Source organism: Strongylocentrotus purpuratus, unplaced genomic scaffold (genome assembly GCF_000002235.5).
Source record: "Strongylocentrotus purpuratus isolate Spur 01 unplaced genomic scaffold, Spur_5.0 spur5_contig_858, whole genome shotgun sequence".
NCBI lineage: Eukaryota > Metazoa > Echinodermata > Echinoidea > Camarodonta > Strongylocentrotidae > Strongylocentrotus > Strongylocentrotus purpuratus.
This window is the reverse complement of record NW_022145566.1, coordinates 1,477,250-1,490,061: the sequence shown is the minus strand read 5'-3', so window position 1 is coordinate 1,490,061 and position 12,812 is coordinate 1,477,250. Positions and strand designations below refer to the sequence as shown.

Genomic DNA, 12,812 nt, shown 5'->3' with positions numbered 1-12,812 from the left:
CTTGCATTAATGCTCAACTTGCATCTGCCATGATGAATCATACTCCAAAGATGTGAAATAGCGATTACTCAATTCAAAGTGTCTGAAATCACTTCCTTTAAAGCCCATCTGCACTAGTTTGGCCAGGGGGGATTAGACCTCCCTGCAAGGCCACTGACAGGTGGTCATATCTCATCAAATCAGCTCTCAATTATCATAAGAAAAAGGGGATCATGGGGGACCAACATGCACCAATAAAGCATTGTTTGCTATATAGAGGGCGCAAGTAGCTAGAAGTAGTGCAATGGGGCTTTAAATGCATTGTTCATTTTGCACCATTGGAAACAAAGATTTTAGAACCAGTATTGTATTTGATGGGACGAATCACTGACTACATAATGATGAAGGAAGAGGCTCTTAAAGGGATCATTTAACAATGTGAAATATGAGATACATGCAAGGCCCTACGTGCTATCAGTGTTTGTGATATGGTGTAAAATTGAAGCCCTAAAAAAGTTGCGCTTCAAAATGATCAACAAAAAAGTAATAATCTTTGAGTGACCAGTTTTACCATACTTGTTTTCCCCATTAGACTGTAGTGTTATGAAAACCGTTTGGCAAATGGTTTTCAAAATTCGTAATTCCAATCATAAATATTTTGATAATCAGACAGGCGATCGGCTTGAAAAAGTCATGGGGTTCCTGACTGACCTAAAGGTTCATAATTATAATTGCAGCATGAGCTAAATCTAGAATTTTGTTTCAGAATCTGAGACAAAGTTACCGGATCCCTTTAAGAGAAAAAAAGAGCAAAATTCATAACCTGTAAAGATAAGAAGGTATCTATAGTCAGTTCAGAAAACGGGAAGAGAGGGGAAATCCAATGAGCTGCATGAAACTGCAGATAGAGATTTGCGGGGTGGGTGCTGGCCACCTTTCTACCAAAAATGAAGGAAAATAGGAACACAAAAACAACTAAATTAAATAGATTCCATTATCTAAAAAAATTCTTCACTAGAATATCATTTGTTTTTCTTTTAATTTCTATCATTAGATATGGCATACACATCATGTTTAATCAGTGAAACAATCAGATTACTCAAAATGAAAACCACTTGGCAATAGACATCTGAAAACTCTTAAAATCTATAGTCAATAAAGAATAATTCTGACATTCATGTATATTACAATAATTGCATACATGCCTACATTCACAATCTAAATTTATTCATTGTCTTTAGAATGCAAGTTTTCTTTTTCACTGATTTCATGAAAAATGTATTTCCATACCGTGTACATATTTGAAGGATCAAGCTTTGTTGCAAAGGGTTGCATAATACATTGTCTATATTTATTTTATTATCTATGTCAATAAGAGGTTGATATGGATGACAAACAATGCCTCAAACAAACTAGGTTAGGGTGAACCACATTGGCAAGATGAGAATAATCCGGATTGCACATATTAACCAACGAGAAAGACAGCAACTATTTGGGATGAACATATTGCTTAAACCAGAAAAAAAGGACATTTTGGATTGAACAAATTTATCAAATGAAGAAGATAAGAGTAGTCTAAAGTGAATTATGTTGATCAAACCAGAAAGGCAAGAGTAATCTGGACTATGTTCTTCCTTGTAACTTGTTTGTACCTTCAAATTGTGTAAAGGTAAGAGAGCATAAATGTTTCCTGAGAACATAAGCTGAATAGATTGAGGACATTTAACATGACTGAAGTGAAAGGTACAATAGTACTGATTTAAAAAAAAAAAAATATTTAAAATGATAAAAACAAATATATTCCCAGCATCCCTCATTTGATGTGACTGGCACATATTTACTAGTCATAATCTCCATTCCTTTCTTTGCTTCAAACTAGATATTCATTGTACATGTATATGAACTTGAATTCAATGACCACACTAGCATACAGGTACATGTTCTTGATCTTGTACTCAACTCCAAATCAGAGAATAATATTAATATCTAGAAACTTGATTGACATCGAAAATCATGAACATACATTATAAAAGTAAGTAAGTATTCATTTAGAGGAGACAGTGCCATATACATATATTTTTGGGATACAAAGTATTTACATCATTTTGTCAACCTCATGATAGATTCCTTGGCACAAAATGGCTGTCATTCATAATTAAGTACAGTGACAATGGTAGAAAGAACCTTAAAAAAGATTATACCTAGAAATGTAAGGCTTTGAGAAAGACTTGAATGCAATATCCATAGATTACTATACATGCATACATTCTATAAAGTAGAATTTTAACATCATAAAGAGGTAAGAGACAACAGGCACTGAAAACATGAATTTTGTGATAGAAATAACAGTATTTTTATCAATATACTTGAATTAAATTCAATCATTTTCAATATCATTGATACCATATGAAAAATATCCCTATTTCATTCAAAGACTAAAATGCAGAATTATGAAAATCATGGAAAGACAGGGAATGACTGCATGGCCATACTCTCAATACCACACTCATCGGTACCCCTTAGGATCCTGAAGTAACCCCCTTCACCCCATCCAGTACCCCAGCTGTTCTTCACAGTCCAGAAACTCATCCCCGATGCCTCATCCACCCCATACCCGACCACCAGCACGGCATGGTTGGTCAGCTCAAAGGGGTCAAACTTCAGCATGGAGTTCTTGACTCCAGTGTGGTGATACACGCCCCCTTTATAGCTCATGAAGTCCCCATAGACCTGAAAACCGACGGCGATTGGGCCGTTGTTGACCAGGGCGAGGCGCATGAGCTCTTCGTTGCAGGCCCCGTAGAAGCCCCCGATGTACTGGTAGTTGGTGGCATAGTATCTGCGGCATCCAGGCTGCTCCTTGCTGCAAGCCGAATCAACTCCTTGATAAGGGTAACACGATTCCTCCACCACACCAAAATCCTCTGCATACTTACCGGCTATTAGATAGGGAAACCCTCCTTCACATCCTATGGAGAAACCAAAGAAGTGATACCTCGATCAGTCACACTACCAAATCATCAATTCTAAAGATATACAAAGAGACCAATCCTTGGCCATTTTGCCCTGGATTCAGTCAGACTGGTATGATTGGGAAATAAATATGATTTTGGGAGCATATCACAACAGGACAAAGAATTTGAATTACCAAAAACATGAATCATCATGTAATTTTTAATTGGATTGATTGACTTGATTGAAAATTTCATGCAACAAACTTTAAATCCTATCATTCCAAGCTATATGAGACATGCACATCTCTCTAAGACTAGTTTGTGAAACCTGAGCCCTGTCTTACAAAGAGTTGAGATTGATCCAAATCAATCGTGAGTCCTCTAATCAATCTCAAGTTTGCAGTCTCCAATCTCTTATGTACATAGTTGCGTTTGATATCAATCACAAATAAGTTGTGACTAATATTAACTCTTTGTAAGACAGGGTGAGGGTCCAGGCCTTACAAGTAGTGTGAACAAATTTTAGCATGGCAAATTCACTTAAATTCATCTAATCACTCCTTTGTAACAAAGGCATATACCTAGAAAAACCTGGTAATGCCTATGAAATCTATATGTAGCTCATGGATGAAGCATAGGGGGATGAGAAAATTCAGCAGTCAGTATTTTAAGATTCCAACTTGGTACGGCCGGGAGCCGCACAAACAAACATACCCTGTGCATATTCACTGCAGTCCACCACATCCTGAGGTGCAAACACTTTCTGGACCGTGTTGTTGGTCGCTATGCGCAGTCTCGCTTCCAGCATCGCCAGGGCAGCAAAGGAGAAGCAACTTCCACACTGAGCCTGGTTTCTGACTGGTGATACAAAGTTCTGACCATTGAGATCCCTCCAGTCAAAGGACTCCGGCAGTGAGAATGCAGCCTTTGATGCCTCTGATGTGACCGGTGCAGGGTGAGGTCTATTGAAAAAGAAAGAAAAAAAAGAGGAAAAATAGTTGGAGACAAATTTTGTTGGTTGTAGATATATTTGATTGCATAGAGCCATACCATTTAATACAGCACAAATTGTTATACCTTGCTATATGGAAATATTGATTATGAATTCTATATGATCTGTTAAAGCCTATATTCTAATGTTTACATTCATATTCATTCAAAATATTAATTTTGAATTACATAATGTAGAGGCAGTGATTTTCTTAGCTTTCTACTCCTGCAGTATGTGCAATTTGTAGTGTGATAGATATTGACAGATGAAATTTAAAATGACACTAAAAAGTGACACTGTACCTCTATGGTTTAAGGATATAATGCCACGATAGCATCAGACAATCATCAAAGAAAGGGGTTTGCAGCTGGTTCACCATCCTTTCCGTCCACTGGTCAATCTATTCTCCTCCCTCCTCTCTCTTCATCTCTCTTTCACTATTTCCCTTTGTATTTCTGTTATACTGTAGCCTTTTCTCATTTAGCCCTGTATAGCATAAAACTCATTCCAGATTCATAAAGCCTGCTAGAAACAGATCAAAGAAAGAAGAATATGACCCAAATAGTGTGTATTAAAGCAAGCTTTTACAACTTATGTGGAAGACATCATTCTGCATTTATTTGTTCATTTCTTTGTAGAATGCATACAGTACATGATCTGAATTGTCCAAGCATAAAAAACTCACATTTTTGACACAAAGTCATGTAATCATGGTTGATTTATTATCATATAAAAATACACACAAAGAAATGTTTATGTTTTGTCAAAATTGTATGAAAGAATCATCGTGGTATTTTACCAACCAATATAAAAACAAAGATAAGATGAGAAATCCCTGCAAACCATGCAAAATAGGCTGTACATGATATCGTTCTTTATTAAGTAGCTCTATTTTAGTAAAGGACATGTTTAAAAGCATGGCTATGGTACAAAAGCCTCTATGCACTGAGCAAATATCCGTAAATCTTACATTTGTTTACAAAAGACTACTTGAGCTAAGCAGAAAGACAAGTTTTTCCAATAACAGCTGCATTTTCTACCGAAAGTGTTTCATTTTAAATGTATGGAAATATATTTGAATCATAAACTGTTCTTTATATTCCAGATATGCTCAGTTTTGCTGGGCATTTCACATATTAAACATCAATCATCCTGCATCTTATTAGGAAATCTACTTGAAGTTTGATGTGGTGACCTTAGTTTCTACTATTTTAAAATGCTTGGCAGTTACTATAATGCATAACATCAAAACATATTCACTGGAAGTAACTGCGGCCAAATAAACAATAAAAATCCAACAAAAGTCAAATTTTCTTGCCACATTCACGAAAGGTAAATTCTATACAACAAAAAGGTGGTGAATTATGGAACAATATTGAACACTCAATTAAAAATGCAACCACTCTAAATTCTTTCAAATTGAAATTCAAGTTGCGTCTTCTTGCCACATATAAATGACTTCCCTGATGCATACAATTACCACATAAATTATGTAATATCCAGTTGGTAAACAATTACCGTAAGACTGCAAATCAAGAGTCAAGCCTTGTCAACTTAGTCAGTCTCCTTGGCATAGTCTTGTGCACAGTAAGTCATCATAATGATAAAAACTTTCTGTTGTATGTACAAAAATTAAACACTGCTTTAACGGAGGAATCCTCAAAGACACCATACACCATGGGGTGATGTTTTGATTCACCTAAGATATCATACTTGATATATATGCATTGTTGCCCTCTGTTCACATTTTTAAATGAATGCTGCCACTATGTAAAGTAACTAGATGGATGGACAAAGTGAGAAGACATTTATCAACAGTGTACATGCATATGTAGTCTTCTATTCAGGTATCCCGGCCTCAGCTAATTCCCCAATCCCAAACCTGTATCATCATTTCAATATATCGATACATACATACATACCAATACACAATGGGAGGTGTTAATCTAGTAATGCAACAAATGCAATCAAATAAAGTCATCATAGAAAAGCAAAAATCTAAATCACCTTGAGTTTTATTCAACACTGGCATGGTGGCACCAGTGGGATATAAACCACTGAAAATCAAAATGACCGGAACATGGTTCAATATTTGCATGACAAACAATATTTCATAACTTTAGACCCCCGGAATTGCTAAGGCACGTTTAAGTTTATGATAACAGAAACATTGGTTATTATAGGAAGTGTTTAAATGGATCATAACCTTTGTAATTGAGGTCAATTTAGAATAATTTTTTCTACTACATTTTGAAGTACATGTGATAAAAGTCTAAGTAAGGGATTGAAAAATTACTCATAATCAAGATTGCACTTTGAATACATGTGAGAACCTCTTTAGATATTTCAATCCGGCGATTTCTTTTTCTTATTTCATCAACATAATATGGTTGAAGGCATAATTACATTTACTAATACACATACAGTAACTTTTTAAGATTTTCTATGGATAGATAGGAAAGGCCTCTACTGCAATACTCTCAATCGCACATTCATCTGTTCCCCTTCTAATCCTGAAATACCCCTCTTCACCCCAATCTGCACCCCAGCTGTTCTTCACAATCCAAAACTTCTCCCCTGATCCCGCCTCAACACCATAACCAACCACAAGCACAACATGATTTGTAATCTCAAATGGGTTGAATTTGAGGTTTTCATTCTTAACACCAGTATGGTGGTATATCCCACCACTATATGCCATAAAGTCATCATAAACCATGAAACTGACGGCCAAGGGGCCATTCTTGACAAGTTGTGCTCTCATCAGTTCCTCTTTGCATCCCCCGTAGAATCCACCGACGTAGTTGTAGTTGGTGGCGTAATATCTTCTGCATCCTGCTTTCTCTTTGGAGCACGAGATGTCCGTCCCCTCGTATGGATAGCAGGACTCCTCTACGACACCAAAGTCCTCGGCGTACTTGCCAGCAACAAGATATGGGAATCCCCCTTCACAACCTGCAAAATTTACAATAAATAGCAACTTTGATTTCATATTTTCATTATGATTGGATGCTCAGATTATTCATTCATTGCTCGGCTGATTATTACTTTCATGAGCACATATCCAGTATTTCGTCTCTGTGTATTTCACAATTTGTTCTGCAATGACCATTATCTACTCATATGCTCAGACTACAACTGTGAACTGACTTATTGAAAGGTTATGTCACATGAACTAAAATGGGTAGAACAGATAACTAAAATATCAACAAAAATAGAAACTACAAAATATAATTATACTTTCTAACATGTATCTCATAGATAATCCATTTTAAACCACATCATTACAGTTGTCTCAGATGGTCAAATCAGAGAATCAGATTTTGTTTTACTAGAAATTAAGAAACATTTTCAAATCCAAGAATCCCAATACAAAGATCTTGTTCCATGACCAAGCTGTAGGCCTACACTGTCAAACTGTGTAAACCAGCTGTAAGGATCAAGTTATAGGGAACCAAATTTTATTTTTTAAGGATACCATAGATTGACGGGAGTCGTTGCACACATGTAGCTAGGCTTACCACATGGAAACCATAGATACCGGTATGATATATGTGGGCACGGATTCAAGGAAGGGAAACTTTGTTTTACCTACTTCTATTGCTTTGACCTTTTACTGTACCGTACAATCCGGTGTATGGAATTGATTGCAGTTCAGTTGAGTGTTAATAAACAAAGAACCATGAAATTACCACATTGTCTCAAGGATAGTACATGTATGTAGATATCTCTACACATACCTTGTGAGTACTCGCTGCATGATACCACATCTTGGGTCGAGAAGACTAGCTGAATGCTGTTATTGGTTGCAATGCGTAATCTAGATTCCAGCATGGCCAGAGAGCCAAACGCGTAGCAGCTGCCACAAGAGGCCTGATTGCGGACCGGAGACACAAAGTTCTGTCCGCCATTCACATTCCGCCAGTCAAACCCGGGTGGCAATGAGGATGCTGCCCTCTTTGCCTGATTGGTGACAATTGCCGGTGCTGGTCTGGTGCGAATACAGGAAGGTTTATCTTGTCTTACTATGGATGTGCTTATTATGACGTTATTTTGAAAACTCTCTAAATTTTTGTTCCTATTATGTAACTATCTAAGTTTTACTGCAGACAACCCATTTTCTACACATTTTGTTAAACATAAGTAGTCTATACTTGATAATAAAGGTTTAAATAAATCTTGAATTATGGGAGGAAACAAAACTCGTTTACAATAGTATAGCTAGATCATTTTGAAAGGGGAGGGATTGTTGGAACTAATTTGCTGATGGGTTTTCTAAAACTTCCCAAATGAATGAATGAAAGAAAAAAAAAGTTCTGTTAGCAAGTTGTGGACAAGACTACATATCCCAAATTTACTGACATAAGTTTTTGTAATAGATGTTGTCACCACCCCCCCCCCCCCCCAACAACAGTTCTCTCTAGATATGCCCCTGCAGATTATGGGTCCAGGGGGTGATTCACAAAGATTCTAATTTGAACTTATGTCTAAGTTGGACTGAACAATTATGGAAAGCCGTTAGCATCTATGAAAATATTTTGTATAAGTTATTTATAAAGGCATAAAATGTTGATTTAAATCATTCATATTTTTTTATTATCAAGGAGATTTCTTGGTATTAATGTGAAATTTATAAAAAAGTATAAATACTTGAATATTCACTATTGAAAATATTTTATTTTAAGGCTACAAATGACTCTCCATAATGTTTGAGTCCAACTTAAAATTAAGCTCATCTTAGGATCTTTGTGAAACACCCCCCTGATGGACAGATAGATGTGGATTAATACCTGGAGGATCCTAAGCCATTCATGGCACCTGCTCTCCTCCGCATATCTTCCACAGTATACATCTCATGCTCGGGATAGATGGTTGCATTCCAGGATTTCTGAGCTCTGTTGATCTTCTCTACCATCTTCTTATCGTTTCTGTACATCATCTGGCTGAAATCTGGACGCCTGGAATTAGATGGAAATTTTAAACATTCAAATTGGCAAATCTTGCAGAAGTGTCAATTTCTTTTTGAGTGATTTTAATACCTCAAACCAGCACAAAGCAGGGTTGTTTTTTCTTCTCCATTTGCTGAAGACCTTTTTATGTATATTTATTGTTTGGCATTCAAAATAAAAGGAAGAAACACAGAATAAAAGAGTGCAAATGTCATACCTAAAAGCTTGAGGGTGCATGTCTACAGATTTGTGTGGGAGGCTTTAGCTTGTGGCAACCACATGTTCACAAATAAATTTGGTAGTTAGTCCCTTAAACCTTTACTACATGTACGTTCCAAACTATATTACATTTCATGATTCTATGGAAAGTGTGGCCCTCCTTAATATCAAGAGAGCAGAATACTAATAACTTTAGGAGCTGCATACTCAAGGTAAAGTAGCATGTACAAGCACTCTTTGAACATGTTTCATGCAGATGGAAGATGGCAAATTGGGTCTGAACATCAAGACTTTTGTAGTCATATCTTTGATAAACTTTTATGTGTAGAATATTTGCCCACATAAACAAGGGTATTTGAATTACAACAATATGTTTACTATCTCGTCTTATCCATAAATACAAAGAAGTATATACCGGTATGCACATAATCAAAGGACAGTAAGTGATGATGAAACTCCATAGAAATTTAGCATCCTTGGCAATATTAAACAGATTGGACTTTGTACCAATATCAAATTTCAGAGGTGAGGTGGTACATGGGGAAACTATGTACAGTTGTACTTAAGTAAGGACTTTATCACCCAAACTTCATCATACAAACAGTTTACACATTAAATACCAAATACTTAAATTTAACCAAATGTCGGGGCGGAAGGGTATAGAGATAAAACATTTATAATGCCTACATAATTGTTGTTCAAATAGACTTATTTAAACAAATGAAGATGATCTGTCTTTCATTCCGCTGCCATTGTTTTGAGAGCATTAATATAGAACAAAATCTAGATATCTAAGCTACTTGATAATTTTATACTACATATAACCCATATAGTTAATCCGATGTACATGTATTTTAATGGCTCATTGAGCAAGGAAAAAAAAAATCTGATTGCAAATGATTTTTTACTTGTACATACATGTAGTTACTCTTCTTGAAGCTTTTTAGTCTTTTGACCTTAGCATTCTTTGAAAAACATAATTTGACAATACCGGTAATTTTTTTTTTTTTTTTTTTTTTTTTTTTTAACATCTTGTAGTAATAATCATTTTGATTGAAATGTTACTCTATATTTCTTTAAGTACATGTACTTTAGCATAGTTTCATGCACAGTCCAAACCCTTTAATCTAACTTGTGATTACAATATATTTATATTTATGATGCTCTTTGTTATTGACAGTTCTCATTGGAAGCTTTTTTTAAAACCAAGTTTCCCCAAATCAAAATATTCCTCTTTGAAATAAAAACACCTTACCTTTCTTTCCTGACAGTGTGTACCTTTGATGGACCCACCTTGCTGCCTACATAGCAAGCCCAGTCAGACCCAATTACATTGTGTGACCAACCAGGGAGGGTCTGAGAGCAATTCATGGTAACCTGGGATCGAGAGAGAAAATAACAAAAAAATATGTCAAATAAAGCCTTGATGAAGAAATATCATTCACAATTTTACAGAAATACCCAGGCTGTTGCTGCAAAAAAACTGAACCACTTATCATTATGTTTAATATTATTGAACAGTTTTCTGCTCTCTAAAAGTCTATGATAAATGAAGAGAGGGAAGACAGAAATTGAGGTAAAAAGAACTCTGTGGTAAATGTAAGATTTAAAAATGGATCAAATAGATTAAAACAGAGATCTACTTTTTGCTGATTTGATCAAGTAAATTCCAGCGGCAGCTTTATTCAAATTTGTTCTCTATGTCTGCTGAGCACATATATCTAATCATAACAAATTACAGTCCACAGATTTACTACTTGCCACGGTTAAAATAAAAAATTAAAGGAATGAAATGAATTCAAACATGTAGACAATAACCAAGAAAGATATATGATAAAGTTCTATCGATATCTGGTATAAAACAGACAGACCTAAGGGGCAAGATTTGGGGAGATTCCAGAGCCAACTTCAACTCACCTGGCTTCCTTGTTGAGTGTATTCTGAGAAAGCAAAGTACTTCCTATTGTTGAGCACAACCTCAAAACCCTGGTTGTAAATCAGAGTCCAGAATCCTTTGGTACCATACTGGACATCAACTGCCACATCTGGGAAAAGCAACTGCACATGCAACTTGTATGTCACAGGACCTGACAAATAAAATAAATAAATTTAAAAAAAAACATGCTTGTTTATTTAGTATTTTACGTTCTTGTAAAAAAGCCTTTGTCTAAACATAGTTGTAAATAAAGCCCTCAAAACGTTGCACTTCAAACTTCTATTAAATACTTCAGCCTTAAAATTAAAACTTTAAGTTGGAAAATCTCAAGCAGAGCCCCTTCCCTTTTAAAAGAAATTTACAATAATCAAAGAGAAAAATTATATACTGTAGTCTCAATAATAATTACTTTACAAACTTTGCATAAGTATGAAGTAAGGAAAAACACAAATTAGTCAACTTTCTACACTGTAGATCTACACCCCTTTAAAACAACAGTTACATTTTTAAATGCAGCATGTGAATATATATTACTGAAATATTAAAGCTCATGTAGAGAATGTCAACTCCAACAATAAAAGTTAATTCTTTGTATAGCTATAATAGATATTTTTTAACAGAACTTTGAGCAAGTACATTAAGAAACAAAATTATAATTCTATGTGTGCTGTCATCTCTATGAAAAAACTATCTTCAACCAATTGCCAAATTGCTGACATGATTTAACTTTTTTTCAACATATCAATACAAGTGAAGTAGAATATGTTTCTCCTAGTATCAAAAGTACAAAATGAATTATCGGTAATGCATTATCAAAATGTTTAATTGATGGATCATGGTGCTATGACAAGCTGCTCACCAAATAATGATACCAAAATAAATCCTGTCAAATACAAAAGTAGAACTCTGCATGAATCTGGAGTTTTGTCTAACTGATTTGCTATCTTCATAAGATGACACATCATCACATATCAACATTTAATAGCTTTGAAGAGCTTGATTACTTAAATAGCCTAATAACTGAATCAAACAATGTCAAAATTAACTTAGTTCATTAGGCATCTCTTTTCAAACATTACATCGTTAATAATTTCTTTTTCCAGTTGTAGTTTGACCCAGCCTGGCATGCCTTATCCCGATGATCGATCTAGATCTGGATCTAGATCTGGATCCACTTGAATGTAGACTGTACATGGTCTGACTTTAGACGTATTTAAATTCCTTAAACAAGTTTAACCATATATTAGCCTACATAAGACTTAAACAATTAAATAATTTTATCAAATTGATCAAAGAGAGAAAATGTACGTACCTGGCTTTGTGCAATCAATTTTGTTGTCACCGCCATAACCGCTGACCTCGAAAATCCATTCCCCGGCGACGTCTTCGTACGTGCAATTTGCCGGCGTATCGCCGACCACAAAGGCAGGCACTACTGCCAACATGAATATCACAGCATAAACCCTCATGATTATGTCCTATCCTCTTCCTTTTTTAAACTTTCTTTATATTCTATCGGGAATTTCAGAAAGGCTGCTTTGCCGTATCACTGCCTTGTAGTTGTAGGCTGTAGCACGACACAGCGAGCATGCATAGCTGATCAGCTGCAAAAGTCACAAGACGCTGGTCAGGTGACATGATCATATGATACAATCCGGGGGAAACACTCCCATTAATTTACAGGGTCTTTAAAATATAATATTTGATCGATTCGGGTGTTCCGCCTTGCTAAAAGGAATAATCTTTGTAATGAAAAAAGTCACAAATAAATTTCTCAAATGATC

The 12,812-nt window shown here is 35.5% G+C and overlaps 1 protein-coding gene across 2 annotated transcripts; it reads right to left on the bottom strand.

Moving 5' to 3' along the window:
* Positions 1 to 2,394: 2,394 nt before the first annotated feature.
* LOC115919030 (dipeptidyl peptidase 1-like) lies at positions 2,395 to 12,621 on the bottom strand. Of its 2 annotated transcripts, none has more exons than XM_030997471.1 (6): positions 12,341 to 12,621; positions 11,010 to 11,179; positions 10,348 to 10,469; positions 8,715 to 8,882; positions 3,648 to 3,895; positions 2,395 to 2,948 (listed from the first exon to the last, which is right to left on the bottom strand). In XM_030997471.1, the coding sequence occupies exons 1-6, from the start codon at positions 12,495 to 12,497 to the stop codon at positions 2,437 to 2,439; spliced, it is 1,377 nt and encodes a 458-aa protein (XP_030853331.1). In that variant the 5' UTR covers positions 12,498 to 12,621; the 3' UTR covers positions 2,395 to 2,436. The 2 variants fall into 2 exon arrangements, with proteins under 2 accessions (XP_030853331.1, XP_030853324.1); XM_030997464.1 differs by lacking the exons at positions 2,395 to 2,948; positions 3,648 to 3,895 and adding exons at positions 4,777 to 6,879; positions 7,665 to 7,915.
* Between the last annotated feature and the right edge of the window lie 191 nt (positions 12,622 to 12,812).

What these genes read in the sequence shown, in the direction of transcription:
- LOC115919030 (XM_030997464.1), bottom strand. Translation starts at nt 12,497, where the DNA reads ATGAGGGTTTATGCTGTGATATTCATGTTGGCAGTAGTGCCTGCCTTT. An exon ending in CACACTGTCAGGAAAGAAAG is followed by an intron (nt 8,883 to 10,347) that starts GTAAGGTGTTTT and finishes ATCTAATTCCAG; the next exon opens with GCGTCCAGATTTCAGCCAGA. An exon ending in ATGCAGCGAGTACTCACAAG is followed by an intron (nt 6,880 to 7,664) that starts GTATGTGTAGAG and finishes TAAATTTTGCAG; the next exon opens with GTTGTGAAGGGGGATTCCCA.